This window comes from Enoplosus armatus, chromosome 11 (assembly GCF_043641665.1).
Source record: "Enoplosus armatus isolate fEnoArm2 chromosome 11, fEnoArm2.hap1, whole genome shotgun sequence".
NCBI classification, from domain to species: domain Eukaryota; kingdom Metazoa; phylum Chordata; class Actinopteri; order Centrarchiformes; family Enoplosidae; genus Enoplosus; species Enoplosus armatus.
In genome coordinates, this window is record NC_092190.1 from 14005208 (window position 1) to 14032139 (window position 26932).

Genomic DNA, 26932 nt, shown 5'->3' on the forward strand with positions numbered 1-26932 from the left:
ATCCAGTTATCACACAGCAAACCTTGGACCAGGTAGTACAGAAAAACAGTATATATTGCACAGTGGGGAGGAGGACTGAGGGGTTAACATAGCAGCTTGATCCTGCCATGGACGAGGGAACTGTTTTGAAACGGAAGAAGCAAACATTTGACATGTCTAATTCTCATCTTTACCCACAGACTGTTGCATCCTCTTACGGGGGGATGTGTGAATGTTAAAATGTGCTGATAAGTGCTGTGTTGCTCCCCAGGCTCTGTGGGCCACAGCTTTCTCTTCCGCCATACCATCAACTGGTGAAAATGGGGATCAGCAGCTGATCATGGACCATCTGGGGGTATACACAGTAAACGCTGAGGAGCTGCACATCTGGTCCTCTTGGCCATTTTGTCATTATTTGGACGTAAGTGTTTCAGTATATTAACTCCTACCTTCAGTGCTTTCCGGGAAGCTCCAGATGGGAGATGGGCTACTGTATTTTGTTTCTCTTTTCTCCTATTCCTTGTATAGTTCAGGAGCTACGTTTAGTATTGTAACATAACATTTCTGGGGTCAAATTAATCTAGTAGTGTGGTTTTATTATTTCTAAATCCAGGGCTGGTTTGTTGTTTTAGTCTGAGCCCTCCCTGAAGTTCAATTTAAGCTCCCATATTTGTCAATAAATGATTTGAATGGATTGAACAAATCGACTCCTCGTATTCTTAAACTGGTGTTATGTTGCTCCAACTACTATTCTACGACTACAACTCCTACTAATTTACTGCTACAGACAGGGGTGGGGGTCATGGTTATAGTATATATATAGTAAATATAGAATGCCAATTTCTACCTCAGTATAGTGATTGTCCTTCTTTACATAACTGAAAAACATTTAGTGACTGCAAGTCTGATCACTACTTTATAGGGAAGTAAATGTAAGTCTCCAACATGCTGATAGGTACATGGTCCACACCAGCAATTTGTATTTAGTGGCAAGTGACACTCATGACCTGTTTACCTTGATGTATTTATTCACACAAAAAGTCCAAGTTTATGTGGACCTATTAGACACAGGATTGTTGACTCCCTCACTGTTAATACATTTACACTGTGTGTTCTTCATATTCAATCTTTCAATATCAATATTTGGTTCTTTTTTTTCTGAAACGAGATTGTTTTTTGATCTCAAGAGCAACATTTGTTTTGCCAGGTGTGAGCACGGGGGCCTGTTACTGATCATGGTTGGTGGGGATTCAGTGTTCTGCTTCAGGGCGTCTCAGCAGTGCAGTTTTATGAAACACAGGTCTGCTGGTTCAAAGCTGGCCTCCCTCTACTCATGTTTGTGTAAATACAATGTAATGAAACATTTCCCCGCAGGAGCAGAAAAACTGCAGAGAAAAAAGAAACTGTTCAAATGAGAGAAGAGTTTGATTTCTTCTTGGGATCTCTCCACGTTCAAAATGGCAGTAAGAGATGTTTGCACTGTGCCTGTGAAAAGATGCAATTACACGATGTGTTTAAAAAACAAAACTGACCTTTTATTATTTTAGCATGGTTGCGTTATGATGCCATCTTTGTCCACATAGTTCTTCATATATTTATATATCTATAGAGATTTAACATGGCACAAGTTGATAGTTTAACCAGTGCTGATGAGTGTAAACCAGGTAACATGTTGTTGTTTTTTTTCTGTATTTACAATAAAATGAAAGAAATGTACAAGACTCCATGGCATTACACAGCTTCAACATTAAGTACAGATACAATTTGATCCCTCTGTACAATCTAACATCATTAGTTTACTATTCTTGGTTTTTTCTTTCTTTTTTTGTTGTTTTTTTACAGATATGAGTTCATGATCCATTTTGGCTTCAGCACATACACATTTCCCATCTTGACATCTTACCACGGACCCTCTCTCTCACATGACTCACGCCTTTCACCATGCTATCACGGCTAAGAGTTTCATAAAGAAAATAAAACTAACATCTACACAGAGCAGGACACACGTCTCCTCGCAGTAGCGGCCGGTTATCGTCCCTCAACAGACACCCAGCATGATTTCCATCTTCCTTTCTCTACTAAATGAAAAATAATTTAAAAAAACATTCCTTGATTTCCCTCTTTGGCACACATTCCATCTTTCCATCTGCCATCGCTCAGCTGAACTCCCCTCCACACACACACACATTCACTTTAAAACAAACACACTTATAAAGCCAAGTTCATGAAAAAGTTTGTTGGTTCTTTTGTGCTCCTCGCCTCTGCCTCAGGGTGAAGAGACCCCCCCCCCTTACTACCCTAAATGAGAATCAGGGATGAAAGAGGTTCTTGATCGTAAACACAGGAGCACCTCCAGACCTATACCCAGGAGTCAGGGGAGCCGGGGTACTGCTCTGCCCGGTAGGAAGGCCTCCGTGTGCTAGCGTAAAAGTCCACATAGTTGGTGGTGGATTTCAGTCCATGAGGCTGGGAGCTGTAGTCGACTGTGGGCGGGTAGGTGATCACCTCCTCCAAGTACGGGTCGTCGTAGCCGTGGGGATGCTGCAGGTACATTCTGTACGTATCGTAGTTCCTCCTGCCCGGGTCTTCTGTATAATACATAGGCTGCGAGTAGAAGAGACAGGTAGGCTGTGATGGTTTTCACTGGAATACGATGCAGCAGTGGCAAGTGACTAACTACATTTACCCAAGTCCTATATTAAAGTTGTAATCCCCATGAAGTGAAGTCAAATCATAAAACCACATCCTGTTTTTGATACTCTTTATTTTCTGCATTTTTTCAGCTATTCATGCGTTTACTTTCTGTCATTATCTCTTTCGACCTGGTTTAACACATTTTTATTCCTTGATTTTTAACTCAGTATGAGGGTTGCCTTTCTTTTCTGTTATTGTCCTTCTGTCTTTTAAACTGGTCTTTGTGTTTTTGTTGTGTTGTTTTTTGATTGTACAGAGCTTGTTGTTGTTTTTACATGTGCTTTATAAATAAATTGGATTGGATTTATTGTTATTATGTAGTTTTCAATTAGTTCAATGTTTAACTTGCCTTCAAACGCACGACAGATTCTCAGGAAGTGATGTGCGTAATCTAGTGTAACTACTTTTAATTTCATCTCATTGATGTCAGCCTCACTGTTCAGTGTTCACTCTCTTAACACGGCATCAGAGCTGTATCTGCTTAATGCTAACGGGATGGCTAATGGCATTTATTTTAGCAGCGGAGCAGTTAGATGAAGAGTTGCAGGCTAACTGTACTTGCTGTTACCACCACTAGCCTAATTAAGGTAATTTGCTAATAATACTTATGTGTAAGTATGAATTTAATTACAGGACTTTTACTTGTAATGGAGTATTTTTTACTTTGTGATATCTCTACTTAAAATAATTGTACATTTTGGGGAATAGGCTTATTTGCTGTCTTGCCAAGAGTTCGATAAGAAGTTTGATACCACTGTCAGGTCTCTCTGTTAAAGAGAAGGCTACAGTGAGCAGCAGGTTAGCTTAGCATAAATACTGTAAACAAGGGGAAACAGCTAGCCTGGCTCTGTCCAACGGTAACAAAGACTGCCTACCAGCACCTCTATAGCTCACTAATTAACATATAATACCTTGTTTGTTTAAACAGAGGTGTAAAAATGTCAAGCTGTGGATTTACGGGGGTTATGTGCCACGCTGTCTCTTGGCTGAGCACAGTAACTTTCTGGAGTCTCCACTGGTTCCTCTCATCTAACTCTTAGCAAGAAAGTGAATAAGTATATTTCCCAAAATGCCAAAGTATTCCTTTGATTAAAGTATTTGAATCCTTCTCCCACCACAAGTCAAGAACACAAAGAAAGCGTGAAGAATACCCTCGAACCAATCTTCCAACTGGTGGTGATAAAAAGAAACAACATATACTAACATCTCAGCAGTTTCAGCAAAATGCTCTCTTGTCTGGCTTTTTCAGCCAGTAAGCTAATCAATCACCTCCGAGCCCACACGCCTCTGGCCACTAATGCAACAGAAAACAGCTTCAAGGTAAATGGTAGAAATCTGGAAGATAGATGGAATTGTGTTTGTCTGAAATAAATGGGGTAATGACTGTCCTCACACATTAACTGCTCTAAATGTGATGGGATGAAGGGCACAAGAGAACTCTCTCTTTGTCTCCGTCGTCTCCTCCCTACTGCCTCCTCCTCACTGTGCCCATTATCTGAATGGGCACACATGGATGTGTCCAACAGTGACAGGTGCCTGAGACGCACCCAGACCATCCCAATCCCAGCAGTCACATTCACTCTCGCTCAGACAATAGCTGACGTGCTGGGTCATTCCCAACATCGCCATTTATCCGCAGCGGAATATGTGTCAGTCTCTTTGTATTAGTCAAGTGAGGTGGAAGAGCTGGTCGTCCTCGCCAGGTTTATACAGCGTGGTGGAGGATCTCAAACCAGGGCCTTGTACCAATACTATCAAACACTTCCTAGAAGAAAACACTGGTGGGATCACACCTAAAGTTTGAAGCAGAGTAGGCCTGTAACAATTAGTAGATCGTCAAACAACTAATCGATCAAATAATTAAATGAATTGTTTTAAATCATATATCAAGCAAAAAGGTTAAAAATTCTCTTGTTCGAGCTGCTTTTCTGCCTAGTAAATCATTTTAAATTGAATGTCTCTTTTTCAGACAAAACAAGCCATTTGAAGACATTTCATCGACTAAATGGTAAATCAAAAAAATAATCAACGGTGAATGAAAATAATTACTAGTTGCAGCCCTAGTGCAAAGCTTTACTTGGTTGACTCTCTTTTGTTGTTGTTTTTGATGGATTTAAACCTCTAACAACATTAAAATATTGTGGATGCAACACTGATTAACTTCTGTCTTAGAACATGCAAAATTGTTTGACCTTTCCACCAACACTTGACACACAGTGATATTTAAAAACTGTACACGCATGTCACTCTCATGCTACACACCTCGAATGTGTGTTATTGCATGTTGTATGAGTGATGTGTGATAACTGTGATGCTGTCATTGTGGGGTGTGCTGATGTGTGTTGTGTCTATATAAGTAACTAAAATACAGTATACAATTATAAGAAGAAGTTAAATACAGTGAATTTGCGGAAATAATCTCAAGTAGAACAAAAACATTTATGCTGATTGATCATATTCACCTGTGTTCTTCTGGGCTCCTCTCTTGTGGGTGATGAGTAGTAATATGGAGAAGGCTTTCCAGACCCTGGAAAAAAATATAAAGAGAAAATCTGTGGAACTTGATACAAATACACTGAAGTGAGTATGCAGTAAATATGCACATCCGCAGAGGGCAAATGTCTGTATTTAGATAGAACAGGATCAAGAGGTGCTTTGCTGTGCTGGGGAGAGAAATAACACCAAATAATGGAGTTGGCCACTGCTGTTCTGTTGTTTACATAGCCCATGGGATGGATATTTTCGTTGGCGCTTTATCCAACCGGTGGAATCCTGAAATTCAATTTCCACTTCACTATGTAACGCATGCACTGTTGAGGCTGCGGCTCATTTTGTTTACTCTGCCCTCCCCCTGTATCCGCCAACCAGCATAGGCTGGTGAGAGCTCTCGTCTGGCTGTAGTATGCCTGGGTACCCACTCACTGGCCCTGTCTGCACGCTGTGACTTGGTCCTGCTAACAATGGCACCATTGTAGAGTGTCCACCACAGGCCTGCCAGTTCAGTTTACTACTGTGCAGAACATCTCCAGCACAAAAGCAACTCTGAATTTAACTGACTGACTGACTGTCTGTCTTGGGGCTGGCAGGCTTTTCTGGAGATGATAAGAGAGGACTGTCTTGGCAGGGAGACGAGACTGGCCATGGAATCTGCTCGGAGCGTTATAAGGGATAAAATAGATAATGCCCTGCAGAGAGAGGATCAGGGTAGCCTGTGATTACAGTCTGGTGCAGATAGTGGATACTACTTGAATAAGATTTTCAAGACTGCTGATATGCACTTTCAATAGCTTTCTGATGTGTGCATTGTTTGAGTACCTGTATACTGGTTTTTATGGATACTGTTGTCCCCTTGGTAATTATAAAATTGCATAGTTGACTGTGCTCTCTGATAATCTCTGATAGTGTCTCTATGCTCTTTGATGCCCAGCATGGCAGGAGACGACGTGGCACTGGCAGCTGTGAAGAGAAAAGCACATTTTAACATGACATTCCAGAGGTTTTCCTGTTTCACTGGAGGTGTCTATTTTCATCTAGCAGGGTCTGTGGCAAACTAGAGCCTACCAGGGTGGTTGACTGGGGACATCTGAATGGTGCTGGTGGGGAGGGTGGGCTGGGACTTGAACCTGTCCCGTTCAAGTGTTGACACTGGAGTGAGGAAATGGTTTTGGTTCCATCCATCCTGTTGGGAAGAGCACAGAGGAAAAGTGGTGGTTTGAAGAGCTAGAACAGCGCTGCATGTTGTTAAACTCTTTCTTTGGTCACAGAGGGAATATTTGAGAAATTCCTTTGCTGTGTGGTTTTACCCTTTTACCCTTTGGTATTTAGAAGACATGTCTTTCTTCTCAGTTAAAATCCAAACATATTGTACACATGTGAGAATATTACTTATATAAACAAATGTTTCACAGTTTTTCTTGCAGTTAAGCTGCCTCTCCTTACAATAAAAACAAAGGTAATCATTTTATTGTGCACAGACAGAATTAGGCTGTTTAGACGGTATCATCACGGGCCGTTGTCATCAGTACCAAATGTTCTTACTTTCTTATAGATGGTACGCAGATCCCGGTACTGCCACAGTGTGTTGAGCACCTGAGCAGCTGCTTTAACCACCTTCATAGAGTACCTGGAAAACAGACAAAAACAAACATATTTTTGTGTTATCCTGAGTCACTTAAACTACATTTTAAATTACACTGTAAATATTACAGCACAATATGAAGGAAGAGAATGTCCTCGGTGTGTTTCAACCTGGAACATTACTGAATATATAGCAGGCTAAAAATAGCTGCTGTGCAATCATTCCACAGGGAGATAAAAACCCCAATGCACGCAAAACCACCTTCCCTGTGGCTATGGCTTCTCCTTCTCCGAGCATTTAAATGTTTGTGTGTGTGTGTGTGTGTGTGTGTGTGCTTAAATGTGTGAGTGTTTGTGTGGAACCCCCCCGTCCAATGTCCAGGACAGTCTGTACAGCCACATATGGCTGATGACCGTTTGTGTGTTCAAGCAGTGCATCTGAGCACACGTTAGCGCGTCAGGTTAGTATCAGTGTGTAAACTGTACACTGTCTACACTCTCACTAACAACACAAATACGTGCTGCTGTAGCACACCTGTCTCCTCTGCCCTTGGTGATGTTGACCAGCTTCTCGATGCCGCCCGTGTCGGCCAGGGCCTTGGCGTTCTCCATGTTTTTGCTGGTGACCTCGTGCAGGGTGCAACAGATGGCCGCCACGGTCTCGTCTGACAGCAGGGTGGTGTTCCCCCCAGGGAGACGATTGACCAGGTCCCTCATTGCATACTTCCCTGAGAGGGAGGAGGGGACACATTATAACACAGTATGACATAATGCACAGCAGGTTTGTGAGCAGAAGCTTGCGCACAGAGAGAAGAGGGGGACGATGCCACACATACATGCATTCACTGCATTCCTTTTTACATTTTACATAATGTATAAGTGTCTGCCACAGTGACCTAAACTACATTTTGTTCTTGTTATATCATGAGTGATATATTCATTTAGCTTGAGACTGCAGTGAGGTTGGCAGTTTCCCTAAATGACATTGCGTTATCATGGCAAGGACGTCGGAGTGTGTGCACCCTGGTGTTAAAAAAAGAATTGTTTTGCCTATCTCTCCTTCAGCAGAGAAGCCCAGCTGAAGGACCTGAATATGAGCAGCACAAACTCTAACACACAAACACACTCAAAATCAAAAGCACCTTAAACCAACACTGCAACCCCTCCCCTCTCTGCCTACAGGCGTCACCCCTGCATTGCTGGAACTGTAACTCCTCATTAACTCCACAGAGAGAGCACATAAAAACTTGTTTTTCATTAAACGAGGCTGTTTTGTGGAACAAAAAGGGGCTGGAGTGAGATGAAATAAAAAAAAAAACCAGTAGTTAAAATGGTTACAAAATGCCCTGGTTCTGTATATAATATATATGTAATATTCATGCTGTCAGTAGGTATATTCTATATATGTAATGTGTTGAATATAAATATAGTATTGTGGACATTTGACTGTATATTTATATGTCTTGCTCAATGTATATCAGTATAATTCTTATAAATGTTGTACAACCTTCCCAAGGATTTTACTGTATGTATCCTATATACTTCTTTACTTTACTTTAACAGTTAAAGTATTTATGATGCATATCAGTATATTATATTCATGTTTTATGCTGTATTTGTGCATGTAGCCAAGCTAAAACCATTTACAACATGAGCTACATTTGAACTAAAACAAAGCCAAGGTAAGAATAGCATTAAGAATTTTCATATTTGAGTCCAGTACAGTTGGAAATGTTAGTTATTTGACAGTGAGACCACTGACCTATGAGCTCCTTGTTCCTGACATCCAGTGCCATGTTTCTCAGAGCAGTGGCAACCGAACACACCACCCTGTCGTTATCCATCCGCAGCAGCTCCACTAGGATGGGCAGCCCCTTCTCCTTACGCACTGCTGCACGAATGTACGCTGCAAACTGTACACACAAAAAGGCATTAAAGGTTCAAAAAGGTCTCGATGCCACACGGGAAAACGGACAGTCTTGAGGAGTGCATTTTTAGCATGTGTGATTCCAAGTGTAAAACTGACGTCAGCTTTGACTGACACAGAGGAAGTGAGCTGTTAAATCCTTTTTAACCAGTTGAATAGATGCTTTGTCTCCTAGGATATATATTTTATAAAACAAAAGAGAACGTGTATATTTGTTTTTTGGGTACATAGATACACAAACATTACGGTACAGTACCTTCCAGTTGCCGGCTGACAGGTTCTGAAGGGACCCAGCGGCACCCTCCAGAGTGGCGGGATTCGAGCTCTCAGCCAGCAGTGTCAAGTAAGGCTTAACCACCGCAGGGTGCCATAGCATCTCTGCCCCCTTGGGAGACTTGGAGAAGCCGGGGATGGGTCCCACACCGTCCCACTGCATAAACAACCACAGTGTTTAGTCAGGCTGAATACATGCTCTGATGCAGACTATTTAGCTTTTCTAAAATTGAGCATTTACATGTAAAACAAGAAGTACAGAATACGTAATGTAACTGAGGTAGTAAAACTAAAGCAGAAATAGACATAAGATGACAGTAATAGTACAACAGTTATAGAGGTATTGGTTACAGAGGTATTGGTGGGACCATTCAAGGGAATTTGACCTATCATATTGAAGCATGATAAAATATAATTAAATGATATGATTAAGCTTTATTCTTTTCATACAGATATTACACAATGTAGCAGCAACAGCTTACGATTGCATGGTTTTCTGTATTTCTTGCAAAAATGTTGTCACTTTTCCCCAAGAAGTTCCATTAACGTTGACATACAAGTTGAATAATTGTGGACAATCCAAACTTTTTGCTGATTTGAGTACTGCTCTGTTTAAAAAGCACAACACTCACTGTGTCTTCCTGCGAGCTCTTTTTTTTCTTCTTTTTCTTTCTGCCCCAGCAGCTGGAATCCACCTCTTTACTGGGCGACTCGCTGCCCAGTAAGCCGTCTAGCTCCTGCCCCCCTATCAGTCGGGATGGCGGTATCTCCAGCTCCAGGCGATACGACAGGTTCCTTAGAGTGCAAATACAGTTCTCCACAATCTGATGGCGGGCAGAGGGAGACAGGGGTTTGGGTGGGTAGTTATAGCAGCTTTCTAAATCACCATGACAAAAGCTACAACACAATAAACTCTGTCCAGCACGCTACAGTATCTACGGCTAATGTGCAGTACACAGGCCTGCTATTTATGGCATTACAAATCAATTAGTTATGGAACCCCAGGGTCTCCAGTTAGAAAGAATATCTGGACCAGAACAAATGGATTTAATTCCACGCTGTTTGAGTTCTGTACAGGCTTTGCCTCACAGAATGTCAATGAGCATATATGTTTGACAAAATGAAGGGGCCCAGTTCCCAGGGGATGCCATTTCCATGTTACAAATGAGCCACTTGACTTTTTATGTCTTTTACGCTGATCTGTAAAATAGATCTGGTTTCATTTCTACTGCTACCATAGAAAAATGTTAATATGCTGTACACCAGGTCGATGCTGCTGGATGCTGTAAGGGTCATTTAGACACAATAAAATGATTCAAACAGGGTTCAGTAGGAATTTTCCCCAGAGCCTCTCATCATGTGGCAGCATGTTTTCCTCCTGGAGGAAGTGTGTGTGTGTGTGTGTACCTTGCTGTCGAAGTCAGAGGTGTTTACACAGGCTTTGATGACGTAGAGTAGTGAGTCAACCAGGCCCTCACAAGTGCGCATCTGTTTTCTGGCCTCCTCGCCAGCTGAACTCAGGTTCCTTTAAAGAAAAAAACACACACACACACAAATAAATTAGATTTGGGGCTTTGCTCAACAAACAATGAGCATACGCAAATACACAAAATGACAGCTGTCTGTGTGAGAGTGTGATGTGTAATGTGGGTCTTGCCATCCCCATACACCATCCATAATGTATGAAGTGTGCGTGTGGTCTGACTGATGTCATTATAGCACTTTGCTGAGTAAATACGGAACTAAGTGTGCTCGCACACAAACAACCATATCTATGCATGTATGTGTGCAAAGAGACACACACACACACACACACACACACACACACACACACATTAACACACTCACACTCAGTTCAAGTGGCTGTAACCAATTAAAAGCTGAACTCCACATGCAGCACAATGTCTTCAAAGGAAGAAGCCCCAGGAGAAAAGCTGGGAATATTACATCACTGACTGTGATGGTCTATGAAATGATGATACTTTGAAACAGAGACAAGACGGGTCAAAGTCCTGGCTTTTGACTAAAACATGCACATTATCAGAGTTTATGTAATTTTTCTTTTGATATTTTATATTAAAAGCATTATTTATAACAACATACACATCATTCTGAGACTGTCCATGTAAATATGACCCTTCATTGGTCTCTAAATATGAGTTTTTTGTGTTTATGTTTGTGGTGGGTAGCACCAGTATTATATATTTTCTTCAAACACAACATTAACAAAGCTATTTACAGAGGAACCACAGTATGAGCTCATGCCCCACTAGGTGTAATAGCGTCAGTTGACCACATTGGGGTGCTAGTGACAAGTGTGTTCATCAGGTGGTTCACCTCAAACAGCCGGAGGTGTTCCTCAGCACCAGGGAGGAGTGGAACTTCAGCTTGTGGTCGTCGTCGAAGGTGGAGCTGCTCCATCCAGAGTGGGGGATGATCACAGTGTTGGTCAGAGTCGTTAAGGCGTCCCGGATGATTGTCATCTTGACGGCGTCACATGACGACAGGTTCCACAGCACCCCTGTGAAGACACCCGCACGCAAACACAGACATTGAGAAACAGGCACGCAAACCTCCAGTTATGTCAGCTGTCATGTGCCGTTAGGGTAACCCAGCAGAAATACCAACAACTTGGGCTTTTAATAGCTCAGTGTGTGTGGATATTGTGTCCACGAATAAACACATAAAAACAAGCAAAGACAGACAGACTCTCACACACACACACACACACACACACACACACAACACAAATGAAAATACTCCTCTTCACAAATGAAACAATAGCTCTCGCATCAAGGCATCAGACATTCACATCAAATCTCATCTAAGCAGAATATCCTCAGGGCGAAGATTATTAGCTTGAAACGGGAAACTGGAAAAAGAAAGAGAACAGGGCGGGGATCCATATGGAATGGGCTCAGTCATTTGAAATAAAATATAAATAATGTAACGGCTTCAAAAATTATGCCATCATTTCTCTCAATTCAAATATAATTTTGGTAACCACTGATAATCATGCACAGTCCTGACAGCCTTTGATGCTGCATCTGTCAAGGATTAGCCAGCATGTAGCATGTTCGTCCGCCTCTTGCTAGACTTAGTCTGAAGCACAGGCTGACTTCTGCAGGGCACCAGCAACACTGGTGGAGGTTAATGCTGCACAAGCTGGAATCTAATGCAAAGACACAGGGCCAAATGCATGGCTAATACTAACAAATGCTCCTGCAACAAGACTACAAGGTGCATGTACAGTATGCATGCGTGTTAGCAGTCCAAATGTGATTACTTCATGACTTATGCATTATGCTTGTCTCCAATTTCAATATTGTTTTTGCAACACAACTTCTAACCTTGGTTTGTAAATGCAGAACACAGTACATGACCAGGGCAGGCTATTACACTGAACTCTGTATGTGTGTGTGTGTGTGTGTGTATCTGTACGTCACATACAAGGTCAAAAATAAATATTAGCTTTTCAGACTGTTTATTTCCTCTCAGCACGCTTGTCCCCCTCTCTCTAATTGAACCATTGGAGACCATAACAGTCTATAATATGGCCCAGGAGCCCAATTCAGACACACTGCTGGCAAGAAGCTATATAGAAAGATATGTGTCAGCCAAGCAGCATCTCTTCCAGTCATTTCATCAACAGTCATTTCACTTGCCATTATCCTTATTAAAACTACATCAAAGCGCTTTAAAACCCATTAAAATCCTTGAGCGAACTTTCATTATTTCATTTTTGACAAAATATCGAGACAAAGCTGAGAATTAAGCGATACTTGGCTCTCGAAAGTTAACATGCATCATGTGCGTCTTATCAGAGCTTGCCAGCTGTGTACGTGAGGTTGCATGCAGAAACCCCAAGCATCAGGTGGGCTAAGGTCTCTGCTGTACTCAGGCAGTGGGATACATTTCAATCAAATCCTTCTGCGGTGAACGAGCTCTGCTCCTTGCGCAAGCACATTCAGGCCTGTGTTTGCCGTTCTCACGGGATACTCGGACACACAAGGATTGCCCTAAAATAGGACCTCTAATGCAGTGATAACACATGAATTCTCACGCCTGCTGACCAACTTCCCTGGTCCTTTTACCTCCACACCTACTCTTATGTCAATTTGTAGAAACGAACACTCTCGGCAGGATCACAGACTAGCCCTGTGGAGGAGGTGGCATGCCGGAAAAATCTACAAAATCAAGAATTCACTGAGGTGTGACTGACAACGCTGTCAGGGGTGCAACACCAGCGGCAATACCCATAAGTTATACCTGACAGTCAGGCACTTGTATGTGTGTGTGTGCACGCGTGTGTGTAACAGAGTCCTAAACTGTGTTCTCTGCTCAGTGGCATGTTCTCAGGTGCCTTGGCCCGGCTTTGAAACACCAACCCAAAGTAAACACTGTTGTGACACCGGGGCCAATAGTCTATCCAGAGCTAAACTCCAGAGAGCACAAGAAGAGAGAGGGAGCGGCTCAATACAGACATGGAGAAAAAGAAAAATATGAAGCATTGATCCAAGAACTAACTGAATTGAAAACTGGATGGACATTTGCCTGGCACTGTTGGCGTTACCTGCAACCATTCAACAGTTTTTCATATAAAAAAAATCAATGACATCACCCCTTTATTGCTATTTTTCCTTGTTTTTCATCTCAAACTTTGCTTTTCCTCTGCCACTAGCATTCATATAAAGAGCATATAAAGAGACTGCTTAAACAGATTCATAGTGGCATGAAAATGGTAGGCTGAATTACACTGATGAGGTATTTACTCCAGCCAAGGTGGAGAGTGTAGGTGTTTTTTTTGCCTTTATTGGATACTTGGTGAGGAGACAGACAGGACACGAGGAGAGAGAGACAACATGGGGTGACAAAGCATTTAAGTGCAGTTCTAATTTATTGAAGTCGGCTTTGTGTGTCAGGGCCCAAAGTTCACACAATCTACCCAACCGTCAAATTGTCACAACTAGCACAACACTGAATCATGTATCCGTTACAGGTTCCCTATTTTTCTTTCAATAGTTTTCTCTGTAACTCTGTATCTGTTGCAATGATAATTTTGATTACTTTTTGCCATTGAGACATATCAGACCTGTAGCTGTATAGCATCAGAAAGTACAGCACACTGCATATGCAAAGAAAAAGTTTGGATGGCATTTGTAGAAAATATAGTCACCTGAACTCATGTTGTAATAATTACAATGACTCCAATACCCACTAGGTTCAAATCAGTCCTAAAACTCAAACACAGGTTGGTAACTTTTTTTCAATATGGCACATGGTTAATCTACTATATCAAACAGCTTCAAAGCTGTATTCTTTACATGTTACTGCATAAACTGAAAGCCAGTCACCAAAAAGCTTCTTTTGTTCGCCACAGTAATTTTTCAATTTCGATGAAACAATGCCAGCTGTTTCTCAATTCTTCTAGTATTTGTGCTAACCAAGGCTAAGCACAACCTGCAACCATCTCTCTGCTAGACACACACAGATTAAATTGATCGTTTTTTTGGTTGATTCCCAAAATGTCTGACTGCTCCTTTGTCTCCTAAACCACAGGTCTGCATGTCATCATGACTTTAGTCAGGGGCGGTAACACAGTGGGCATTTACTTCATTCTGTGAAAATCTGCTGATCTTTAAAAAAATGCCCAATTTATTAACCTTTCAAATTTGGGGAGTTGAACTGGAAACTTGTCAATGCTGCATCGACTAAACCTCAGACAAGCTGCTTGGTGTGTACTTCTGAGGTTCGTGGGCGTTTCTCATTTTCTCCCTCATGCAGTGGAAGTCTGTGTGTTGCTGCTTACGGCTATAACTGGATTTATTTTTGGATCAAATTAAGTTTCTCATTTTTCATTTGACCAAAAGGTCTTAACCTCCACATTCTTTGTTCGCAAACAAAACAAACACAGCAATCGATGCCAACACTTGGCAACTGGGTCTATGTGTGTTGATGCTACTCTGTTGATATTTGAAAAAGTTAAAACTACTTCCAATTCAGCCAAAGTAGTGTTAGTTTGGTGAAATAAAAACAGGGCTACATATTTTAAGTTCAACAGTTTCCAAAAAAATATTTTTTTGATGTGTTGATCAAACAATATCAGGTCTGATGTAAAAGGGACTGGATCAAAATAAAAAACTCACAACAGGATTGTGTTAAAATAGGTAATCTCCATTCCGTGTTTGGTTCTATATTTCACTGTTTTGTATGTAGGTCTGCAGCTTTAGAGCTCTAAAAACAGGTTTTAGTCTGAAATCGTTTGTCATTTTCTTAAAGTACTACTGACTCCAAATATAATTTAATTTGGCGTGTTACCGCATCAAATACAGCACTGTGTGCAAACACCAGTGCACTCGCTGCAACTCGAAATCTCCACACCAGAATGAGAAGTTTGTGAGTTGTAATGAATGAAAGAGCCTACAATAAATACAATTATAGAGACAAAGACAATACAACCTACAGCATGACTGCAGCGAAGTTACAGGCGATAATAGTACAGGAGGAAGGCGATAGCTCAAGTACTATTTTAAATGTAAGAGGAGACAAGGAGTTTGTTAAGTTCAACAAGATCCAGGGATTTGTCTTTTCCAGCAACAGATGAGGAGTATAGATGAGGCGGCGAGTGCCTGAAAGCCAAATCGATGATCTAGTAATTGACTGACACTTTTTATTCAACAAAAACATTTTTCTGTAAGAACAAAGAATTATCTTCAAATACACTCAGCTGTACTAAGGTCAACACACAGACTCTCAAAAGAATGTAGTCGAGACTGCCAAAGTAAAGCCAAGATAAGAGGAGCGATATAATATAACAACTAAAACACAGGTTAACAAAACATTGTTGTGTGTGTGTGTGTGTCCGGTGTTGGAGCTAATGGCAGTGCTGCGAGGCTTGGCCCTTTGATCTCAGGGGCTGTTGGGAGGACAGAGCAATAACCACAACAGCTGCTGGACGACGGGGCAGGTAAGGGAACTGAGGTCACTTTGTGTGTCCCCACAACATGACCTCTGACCTGGAGCAGGCGGTGGCCTGTTCTTGCAGCTAGTTCTAATGAAGCACATGTGACACCTGGACCTCCCAGCAGAGTCGAGACGGAGCCACTGACACAATGGGAACCCCAAGTTCTGACACCTGGCTGGCTTCCTCACAAGCTCTGACAACACTGATGCTGCTTTTGACGGTGTTATAATTCATTTATATGTAATGCAGCCCAAACAGTGCTTTATAAGTAGAAAGGAGCTGCTTGTGAGTGACTGATTTGCTCTACTTAAGGCTCTGGTGTGGGATGCCCTTGTCATCCAGCTGAAAGCTCTTTATGTGGATTGTTCACACAAGCTGTAATTAACCAGAGGTGATGCAGCACTGCTAACCTTTTCTAATTGCTCCCCATCCTGAGGCCTGCACTTCCAATTAGCCACAGCAGGCTCTCAGGCTAGTGGATGAAAGGGAAAAACTTAAACAGAGCACACATTAAAGCTGCTTACTCTGATTTGGGCAACACATGTCTGTACAACCTTTTGAAATTTGAATGAAGGGAGCGAAGAAGGACGTTTTAGTGGTTTTCAGCCGTTAACTCCTGCGTACTTAATTGTGCTTTAACATAAGCACGAGCATGAGCAGAGACAAATTATGCTCTTGTGTGTGTGTCTGTTAAAATGTTGATTATTTTCTCCTTTGGTATGTGTTAAGCAAAGTAAACAGATGCTTAATTGAAACAGGAAACTGAAGGAAATCTCCTCCCAGACAATATACAAGTGCTACAGAGCGTTGTGCTCTGGCTGTATTGTTGTCCTTCGGGGGGGCCGCTGGACTGTAACCAGAGACCAAGTTAGAGCTGGGAGTCGAGCTCTCAAACAGCTGACTCAGCCACCTGGGAGCCAAATGTCTTGGCTTGCTTATTTCTGTAGTGCTCCACCCTGATCCTAAACAACATGGATTTATACCGTGTTTGCAGAGCTTAGACAACACACAAATACAACTGAGCTGCACGCAGTCAAAAGACGGAGAGGAGGAGACTGACAAGCAGACTGTCAGTTGTTTTCAGAGAAGGAGCTAAATCTCACTGTAGCCGCAGTCATGAAAGAAGATGAATCCGGTGGAAATGAGTTTTCGTAAGCAGTAGTGACAGCAGTAGCAGCAACTCAAGGAAAAGCCTGTATGACTCAGTTAGTACGACAATCACAATCTTAGGATAGACCATGGTAAGCAGTCTGTTTAACTGTTTAGTCAGAGTATCTTAATTCACACTTAATCTCCAGGCGCAACATTGTATAGACACTATGAGAGCAATGAGATCGAAGCAAAACAGTTGCAGACCGGTTATCTTAACAATCAGGTGAAACTCACAATAAATCTCCGTAAAGCCGAGGGGAGCTGCAGATACAGGGGAAAATTCTCTCTAGGTTCATCGCTACAAGCTACCACTTTCACACTGTCACATTGTCATTTCATTTCGTTATTATAAAAAATTGAGGATGTAACTTTGAACTCGGAAAAAGTGTGATGGGTATTTTTTTCACAATTTTTTGAAACTTTATAGACTGATTAAGGACTGTGGAGCATTGCAGTGCATCATCACTATGTGGAGGAATGTAACAGAGGGGTGGAGGGATAAAGAAACAGTATGATTACTGCATGCCCACATTCTCAAACATGAAGGGAAAACGATCAAGCTCAGAACTTGCATCATGGTTTGTTACGTGCAGATATATCTCTCCACATGCTGTCTTACCTGTGACAAGCTCCCGCACTTCTGCATCAACAGTCTTTCTCAGCAGGCGGAGCAGAGCAGGGATACCTCCTGCGTTCTTCACAGCGGTCTTGTTGTCATCCATAGCTTTGCCATAAACGAGGTTCCTCAGAGCTCCACAAGAGTTCTTCTGGACCTCAAGGACCTTGTGGTCTAGTAGGTCCACCAGATGTTTAATTCCTCCCAGTCGACACACCTACGGACAATGTGAATGAGATCACACATCATCCTCATCATCAGGTGGGGAAAAGATTCTGACAACTAACAGCATTGTTTCAGCTCATATACTGTGGAGAGCAAAATCATGCATTTATTCATGTGAAAAGGGAATCTATTCATACTAGATACCATGCTAATCTATGACGATGAAAAAGCCTTAACCACAGGAGATGGTAGTTTAAAAAGACTGGTGAAAAGAATGAAGCACACCAGTAAAAAGATTTGTTCAATCAAAATAAGCTTCTGGCTTTTCATTGTATAGCACGACTCATTTTGTTATGTGTTCATCTCTATAAACAGCATATGAATGCAGAATCTGTAGGTAAGGGGCAAAATTTTGGTATCGAAAGTGTTCTGTTTGTAGTGTTTGTAGTCTGAGTAGTATTGACCAATCATGTTTGAGTGGGCTTTAGTTGCGTGCAGGTAAAGAGTCCAAACTCGGAACCCATTGCCTCAAGACGATTTAGGTTTTATCAATCTCCGAACCCAAGGAATTAGCTTTTATTAGGTTTCTTTTTAAATGAATCTGCATTCAAATCGTCATCAGACAATAGCTGATGGGTTCTGAGATTGTTAATCGGGATGTAATAAATGACTGCCGCCCGGAAGAGGAAAACTTGGCCCAGATAGTCATTATCCGGATATCCGCTGGCTACAAAGGAAGCCCCGAAACATTGGCCGTTGCCGCCAGAGGCTAAGTCGTTGTCAGACAATAACCGATGGGTTCTGAGATTGGTGATATGTTGACATTTTGCATCTGAGAATAAGAAATTCATATCTGATGTCTTATTCCTCTTTCTGTGCCTTCCTATCAAAACTCAACTTCTTTCAGCCAAATGCATTATGCTGAAAAAGGATGAGCTTGACCTTTAATGTTTGCGGGGGAAAAGGGTGGATTTCTGTGTCTATTTAGTTTTTTTAACTGTTGGTGTATGCTTTTTTTCATTTGCTTATGGCATGAGAGAGCAGTGTGAATGTGTCTTTGCAAATATGTGTGTGAATCTGCAGTAGATATAATCTCTATGAAGGATGTGAAGCCCTTGCTGAGTCGTTGTGTCCAGCTCCTTTTTTTCCCCACCAACTTGTACTGACACCTCCGGAGGCAGTACAAGTTCCCTGCTAAACCGTGAAAATCCAGAGAGAGACTGTAGAATGACTGAACGGTCATGGGAAGACCAGCGTTTGGCTTAAAAATATACACACTCACGCACTTTAAACACACCCTGGGATTGGCTACGCAAATCATCTGCTGCATCACAAGCAGGAGTTGTTCTTGTGAGGCACGGTGGTGCATTCAGCTCAAGACTAACACATCTTAGTGTAGCAAGTTAGCATAACACAAACTGCAGTTGAGGATGAATTGAATTTCATTAGTTTTGCAGGTATTTGGTCATAAACCACAGAATTGGACAAATTGAAATTTGAAATAATTGTTGAGACATTTCACTTCAAAACCCAAATGTCAACTTAATGATGGCGCTAGAGAAAAAGCCAAAGTCAGTAAGATTTATCCTCTGGGGAACATGAGTGTCAGTACAATTTGTTTTTATTTTTATCTTAATCCATCTAATAGTTGTTGGACTGACCGACCGACCTACATTTCTCACCAAAGTAATTGCTGAGGTCTTGGAACGGAGCGAAAGCAAGATTAGCCAGAGGATTTGGCCGATTAGCTACCACTTTCTTGGGGAGGTAAAACCGAAAGTGAGTCATGATGCCGCTAATAATCTGTGAGTGAGAACAGCTATAGCAAGTATAGAAGGTCAAGCTTAAACCAGAATGTGTACAAATTTCAATGTTTATAATGGTAAAGACAGTTTGGGTTGTAATTTTAATTGTTTGCCTTAGTTTCCTCTTCTAAATAAAAATATTACCAGAAAAATCACTTTATTATTACATAAAATTACTTTATTATTACATAATAATTGTCATAATTATCAGAAGTTATGGTGGTCATTGTCATGAGACACAGTATGGAATCAGTGGTACAACACCTACCTCAGTCTTAACTCGATTATCGCCAAAGCACAGGTGCTGCAGGTAGGCGGCTGCGTTGGCCTGCACTGAGGGGAAGTGGTGTTGCAGCATGTGGATCACCTCCATAAGCTCTGGGTCACGCCACGCAAACTCCCTGGAATTACAGGTGGGGTGCAAACGTATCAGCATGACGACAGACGCAGGAACAAAGTTGTCTCCACAAAAAAAACACGGGCACAGTTTCCCTCAAGATGAATACTTCAGCACCTCGGGGCAAACTGATAAGCCCAGGAAATTACATTCACATCGGCTTCTATATAACAATCCACTCTGGTCACACTTGGATTACTGCTTTTCTGTATGCAGTACACTAAAGGAAGTCTCTAGACTGCTCTTGAAATATACTATATAAGAAACCATTTTGTACACTCTAAAGTAAATAAAAAAAATACTACTGGTAGATGAGACTGAGACAGAGTAGCAGCTACATATAAGCATTTGAAAAGTAGAATACTGGTGAGTACGAATTATGTGCTGCAAGGCAACCTAGGCTGGTCAAACTCTCGATTGTATCACAGCAGAAAAAGAGCCAAAGCTGAAACACTGGTGGATTTCCCTGGACAGAAATCCTGTTAAATATTCTAGGGGAAATTTTACTCTGATTATTTCCTGAACGGACCAGTGTCATGGTGGTCCCCCTGGTGCACTCTCTACAAGTATTGACACTACAACAACATACACAGGTGTAAACAAAGCTCCCATTGTGCAAGGTCGGGGGTTTACTGCAGAGGAAAACCCATTCTCTAAGCTTACACGTCTGTATGACAGGAGCCGACGCAGCACTTCAGTGGCCAGGCATAGTAGAGCCAGCTTATAGACCAGAGCTGCATGTGACTACCCAGGGGGCTCCTTGTTTGAATAGTAAGAGGACACCGGTGTTGACCTAGCAGAACAGGGATGCTTTGTAAGCATAAGTAGTCCCTTTGGATGACTGGTTTCCTGCTACACTACGCTGGTCACTAACCACTGACTGTATCTAGTAGTTTAGAAACACAGCATTTCTTACCGGGGATCCTTCTGAATGCTGTCTATGGAGGGTGAGCGGGTGGCACCATCATCCACGACGACAGCCTGGCGAGTGTAGTTGGGATCAGAGGGTCGGTACTGCGCTGAGCGATACGGATCAGCATAGGTGGCTGCTGTGTTAAGAGCATAGTTGTTTCTTTGGTAGATCATGGCACTGCGCTGGCTGGAAGTCCGCTGGAGACTCCCCACACCTGAGGGCCAGAAAGCAAAAACCTTCAGACAGAAAGTTTAAACAGAAAACACACATGCAAGCTGACAAAGCCATGTTAGTGGAGATTAGCAGCTTTCAGACCTTTTCAGCTAAACTCTGAGCTTTGCACACGGGCAGCATACGACTTTAAACCAAGCTAAAAATACAAACATGCGGCCGTTCTGACAGACTCAGCAAATTCTAAAATCTGTAACCAATTAATGACGAGGATAAAACACAGCTCCCATGGTTCCACAAAGCAGAAGTCTTAGCCTTCAAGGGGCTCTTTGCTTGCTGTCTTGTTTTTACAAGATTGTGTTTAACCAGAGGGATCCTGCTGGTTTTTCAAAGAGGACAGGAGGACTCAACCTGCTCGAGGATCCACAAATCCTCTCCTCACCGCCTTCTTGCTCCTTTGCGCCACTGTATTCTAGGGCTAACTTTGCCAAACACAGCAGAGAGGCAATGGTAAATCATGACCAGCGCCAAAAACAGTCAGAGACACACTAGCAAAGCTGAAGCATCACAAACACAAACATGCAGAAAAGTCATCCTTCCGTCCAATATTCCGCCTGACAGCATCTTGCTTCAGTCATCTTTCCTCTTTCCATGCGCTCCAAGTGATATTATGACCTAGTTTTTGAACACAATGGGTCACAAACACAGAACTGCATAAACAAGCTGGTTGGATTTAGCCCTCCTTCTCACCAGAGCCACGTGATGTGTGGCAGCGTGACTGCTGCGCTGGTCAGATCTCTATCTGACTCCCAACAGGACTGGGCATGTGCGTGCTCAAACTCCCTCCTCCCAGAAACCAAGACGTCAACTTGTGGGGCTGCTCCAAAAACACAATTTCTCACATCAGTGCACTTCCATGTTGGGCAGCAGCACTACCCTGCAATATGGTTATCTCCAAAAATGTAACCTAACAGAGCCAAAGACACTGGAGGACAAATTATAAACAACATGGTGTGGGGCTTTGCAATTTTACCAGAACTATTTGGAATCCATCTCTCATCTTTTTCAGCCAAGGATCAATATTTCTACTTAACATAAAAATCTCACTCTCACTTGCACAGAAAAGTACAGTGCTAGCTTTCAGAAAAGCTAAAGAAAAAAAAGCCAAAGAATACATGGAAAGCCGATGGGGGGAAATGGCCCATTGAAATTTCATTTCACAACATAACAAAGAAAACGCTGGGATCAAATTGGATTTATCTAATGAGCTAGCTCTTACAAAGCCTCCATATTGAACACCCCCTCCAGCTCCGCCCCACTTGCCTTTTCTCAATATAGCTGCCATAAACACATTATAGTGGCTTGTCTGGGGGCTTCTTCACAGCATCAATAGCATTTATTAGTGAACTTATCGGCCTAAGCAGATCTCCGGCGTGCCAAGGAGAAGGCTGAATGGAGTGTGTGTGTGTGTGTGTCAGTGCAAACTAAGCATGTGTATCTGATGCAGGAGGGATGATGAGACGAGAATGCCAACATCAGGAGAGCTGGAAGAGAGCAGGCTGTGGATGTGGGTAACCAAGCTGTCCCCTGGCCCCCTCCATCCTGCTTCTCATTCTCAGTGTGACACACGGGTAATGGACTCCTTTGTGGCAGGATGACATATCAGTACCTGCCTATTAACTCATGTCTCACCCTTTCTGTCTGACAGTGGAGGGAGAAACAGAAGGGAGGCAGGGAAGGACAGAGAGAAAGACAAATAGAAAGCAAGACAGAAAGACACATATGTAGCGCTAAAGGCCAGATGGAGAGAGAAATGGTGTTCCCCATGAGTCAGTGGGACCCAGATTAAATGGAAAAGACTTTGGGGACAAAGGGAACATCTGTACTAGCTAACAAAAACAAAGTGCTCCGTGTCTGCTTGACATAAAAATGTTATGAGAGAAACATTTTTGCTCATCTTGACCTGCATGACTCCACTGCATGACGATACAGAGACAGCACGAGAAAAGAGGAGACATTGAACATTTTGGATCAAAACCTCCTAATATACAGCATATGGAAAATTACTTTACATCATCATCTTCAATTGGTATCACTTCAGTCCTACACTTGTTAGCTAACATTTCTTTCTGGTTACCAGTTTGCAGACTTTGACGCCTTTTCAACACCTGACCCTGGTGACACAAAAGGTAACACTTAAAATGTCTGAATCATAATCACTTCACTTCACTTTCCTTTACTTTAAATTGTCTCTGACAGCTTTCATTTGGTGAAAGAAAAAACACCTTTGCAATTCAAATTCACAGAACAATAGCAGGAGTATCATGACAAGGTGACAGCCCATAGATGAGAGGAAATTAAGAAAACACACAGCGGTGGGTGTGTCTTGGATATTGTGTTATAATGATGTGTCCTTTGTGGGTGGTTTGTCAATGTCCTTATTGAGTTTTTTTTACTTGCCTCTGGGGTTGTACCAGATAAAATAACGTGGGACCAACCTGAGGTGCTCCTGTAGAGGGTGCCCTGCTGGGTGTGGCTGGGGCTGCGGTACAACGGGCCCTGGAACGTCCGATCCTCGTAGATTGGTGCAATGTGGCGGTCTGGGGACATGGCTGACCTTAAGTCCTGGCCCAGCTGACTGTGTTGACTGGCATATGAGCTCCGTATTCCTGAAGATGTAGGAGAGCAGTTAGCGGATAAGCAGCAGAACGGTCTAATGATTACACAGACAGTCTCATAACAGAAGTGTCAAAGTGTTTGAGCCCTGAAAGAGCAAAAACCTGTCAATCAACTCCCATGTGTCCTGTCAAAGTGTTGTTGAGCAAGACACTGAATGACTTTTGGGTTCATCTACTGTCATTCTTTCTGGATAACAGTATCAGTTAAATATCTAAAACATATCAGAGTGCAATAAGGGGGAGAGAAACAGGAAGGGAGGTGTTTTTGCTTTATATTATATCTATAACAAAATATCAAATTATTTTCCCCCACTGTGTAGGCAGCCATTGGTTTCCATTTATTCTGTTGTGGTATGAAAAACTGTTATAAGAGACTTGATACTTGCTTGAGTTAGATAATCATATTAAACAACATGTCTCCTTTAATTGTTGTCAAAGTTAATGTCATTGTTGCGTGGTAAGGCAGTTCACTTATTTGCACAGTCCGCTCTGCATTACCATACAACAATAATGCAACCCGGACAAAAATAAAAGCAGACGTGGTGTACACTGTGACCTCTCTCAAGCAAGTTTCAGCTTTGTATGGCAATTTTCATACAGGATGGAAATGAATGAAAAAAAATCATGTTTTTAAGACAATTAAAAAGAACTGTAACTGTTAATCCACATTACATAAAGTTGGCATACACACTGCCCACACACTGTACTTATGCTAGATATATTCCAAATAAGTATCATACCAATTAGAATATGGAAAAATTAAAGTGCAAGAGAGTTGAATAACAAACCATGTTACCATGAATTTGATTTTGTCACCCCAACTAAAGACTTAAAAAATTCAGATTCTCTATACAGCTACCTTGAGCCTTAACACACAAAGCCAACTTCAAAGAACTAGCACTGACAAAAACAGGCGGCCTTTGCCTTACAGTCGACATTCACGCACATTCTGAACCTTGCCTAAAAGGTAATAACAAGTAATTAGTCAGTAGTTGAACTCCAAAGAACATTGTGGAGAGAAGAACAAAACAAACTAGCCATTCATTTCTATTAGCCTCATATGCTAAAATACAATTTGAGAGTTTGATAAAATAACTAAAAGTGACACTGTTAAGTTTGTGTGTTGCTTTGCTTTTCACTGGTGTCGTCCGTCTGTCATCTTTTGCTGGTGGAGGAAGAATAGGTGGAAGCGAATAATATATTATAATAAATACGGCACTAAATGGGTAAAATCAGCTACTGGTGAAGGCCAACTAGAGCCGAGGTTGCTGGACCAAGAAGAATGTGGACCAATCAGAGCATGGCCAGAGCAGATGTTGGGAAATGTGTGATACGTGAAATAGCTTCAGTAATCAGCGACAAGGTAACCTGACAGGGCTGAGAAAAAGAAACACACAGGTGAGTGCTCCAAATTAAAGCTTTCCAGAAAATTCCCTATAACAACAGGCTGCAGGAGCAGCATGAAGCAGCAAGTCGTGTCTGACACCGATTCAGTCCAGATGTGAAACAATAACAGCAGAATGAGGCAACAACAATATCTGTTGCTCTGAGTCCTTCCATATAAAGAAGACCCCCGGTTATGAGACTGCTAACCCGATCTCCATCATTCATTTTAGATAACAGGTAATTACAAACATGTAGGACAAGTACCGGATGAAGCACTTGAAAGTGGAATTATTTCCACTATTCATTAGAAAAAAGTCTATGTGACACTGTAACAACAACATATTTTATCATTAACGCACATACAGAGCAATGTGCTCGCCCACCACTGCAGAGACCCGGGGTTTGTTTCCTGATAGCGGACCAGCTTGATTGTGTGTTCCTAAAAGCACATTTAGCAGTGTTTGAGGGTAGGACAGTGGGTGAGGGTCCTTGTCGCAGTGACTACTACCAGGACATCAGGAGGCTTTCTCAGTTTGATGGTGGAACCAGGAGGACAGTGTGAACCTCCTGCATGCTACACCATCCCAGTGAAGCCCACAGCCGGTTAAAAAAACCCGCTGGTTTACAGTGACAGGGAAAAATATGCAATAAAAACAAAATGTTATGATTAAAATACAGTACAAATTGAATCTATGTTTATGTGTTTGTGTTGAAACCTCACATTAGTGAAGCTCACTGAACTGTGAAGCCCAGTGGACCAGTATACAGTTGGCAACTAACTGCTCATTGCACATTTCACGAGCCTCCAAACGTCACTTGGGTCCTCTCCAACTGCATGAGCTCAGGCGCAGACTGCTGCTAAACACCAACTCTGCCATGCAGAACAGCTAAATGAGGGATTCTTGTCACAGTTTGAGAAGAAGGAAATTAATAAATAAGAATGTTTGGCTCCTTTGGGAGCAGAGGATCTCTGGGGGCAAGGCGAGTCAAGATTTTAGATGGACAAGGCGGGCCAGACTGAGGCTGACCTCTGAAGCACCAAGTCTTCAGCAGTTCAGAAGCCGAGCTCTGGGGGGGGCATCAGGCAGCTGGTCAAAAGACCCTGCTAACCTCTTGCTGCATAAGAAATGCATAAGAGAATGAATTAACTAGATTAATGGTTAATGTGTATTTTAAAAAAAGTGGTTGTAGTCCAGATTATGGACTGGTTAAGACTAGCTGATAGACAGGGCTACCCCATATCTCTTTAAATATTAATGCTCTGAGGGAAAACCACAACTCACAGTATATCTGTACTGTACTGTTTTGCTTAGCCAACAGCTAGTGTTGGGGTAGGTTTGAGAGAAATCTCAATGGGCTTCTACACAGTTGCAGTTTGAGCTGGTAGAGCTTTCTCCTCATACAAACACACTGTGATAATGTGCAAACCAAGTCTAGAGTATAGGGAAGTAAGTGAGCATAGCAAAATGGAACAGTCCTACCAGTGTAACAGTGGCTGGTCAGGTTTGGCAGTATCCCATTCAATCCCGTCTACAGTTAGTGCTCTATAATGATGGATATATTTTGTTTAATAATATTCTAATGCAAGTGCAAGCTATTCGATGTGAAGCAGCTCTGACAAAATACTAAATGAACTGTCAAGATCAAGTTAAACCTCAAATAAAGGTTTTCTCTGATTTTCATTTTATCACTGGCTTTCTGCTTAGCCACCTGACATTGTTAAGAGTTATAATCA

At 42.0% G+C, this 26932-nt stretch overlaps 1 protein-coding gene across 2 annotated transcripts in view; it reads right to left on the reverse strand.

The window, feature by feature from the left end:
• Nucleotides 1-1498: 1498 nt before the first annotated feature.
• Nucleotides 1499-26932, reverse strand: part of pkp4 (plakophilin 4) — a 72180-nt gene continuing 46746 nt past the window's right edge. For both annotated transcript variants that reach the window (XM_070914817.1, XM_070914816.1), the window contains exons 8-22: nucleotides 23632-23802; nucleotides 20966-21176; nucleotides 19921-20053; nucleotides 17686-17899; nucleotides 11288-11471; nucleotides 10358-10475; nucleotides 9583-9774; nucleotides 8934-9107; nucleotides 8513-8663; nucleotides 7286-7478; nucleotides 6712-6796; nucleotides 6235-6352; nucleotides 5989-6129; nucleotides 5136-5200; nucleotides 1499-2583 (exon numbers count right to left, since the gene is read on the reverse strand). In XM_070914817.1, the coding sequence (XP_070770918.1) occupies nucleotides 2338-2583; nucleotides 5136-5200; nucleotides 5989-6129; nucleotides 6235-6352; nucleotides 6712-6796; nucleotides 7286-7478; nucleotides 8513-8663; nucleotides 8934-9107; nucleotides 9583-9774; nucleotides 10358-10475; nucleotides 11288-11471; nucleotides 17686-17899; nucleotides 19921-20053; nucleotides 20966-21176; nucleotides 23632-23802 (2396 nt within the window). In that variant the 3' untranslated portion in view covers nucleotides 1499-2337. The remainder of the gene's footprint in view (nucleotides 2584-5135; nucleotides 5201-5988; nucleotides 6130-6234; nucleotides 6353-6711; nucleotides 6797-7285; nucleotides 7479-8512; nucleotides 8664-8933; nucleotides 9108-9582; nucleotides 9775-10357; nucleotides 10476-11287; nucleotides 11472-17685; nucleotides 17900-19920; nucleotides 20054-20965; nucleotides 21177-23631; nucleotides 23803-26932) is intronic.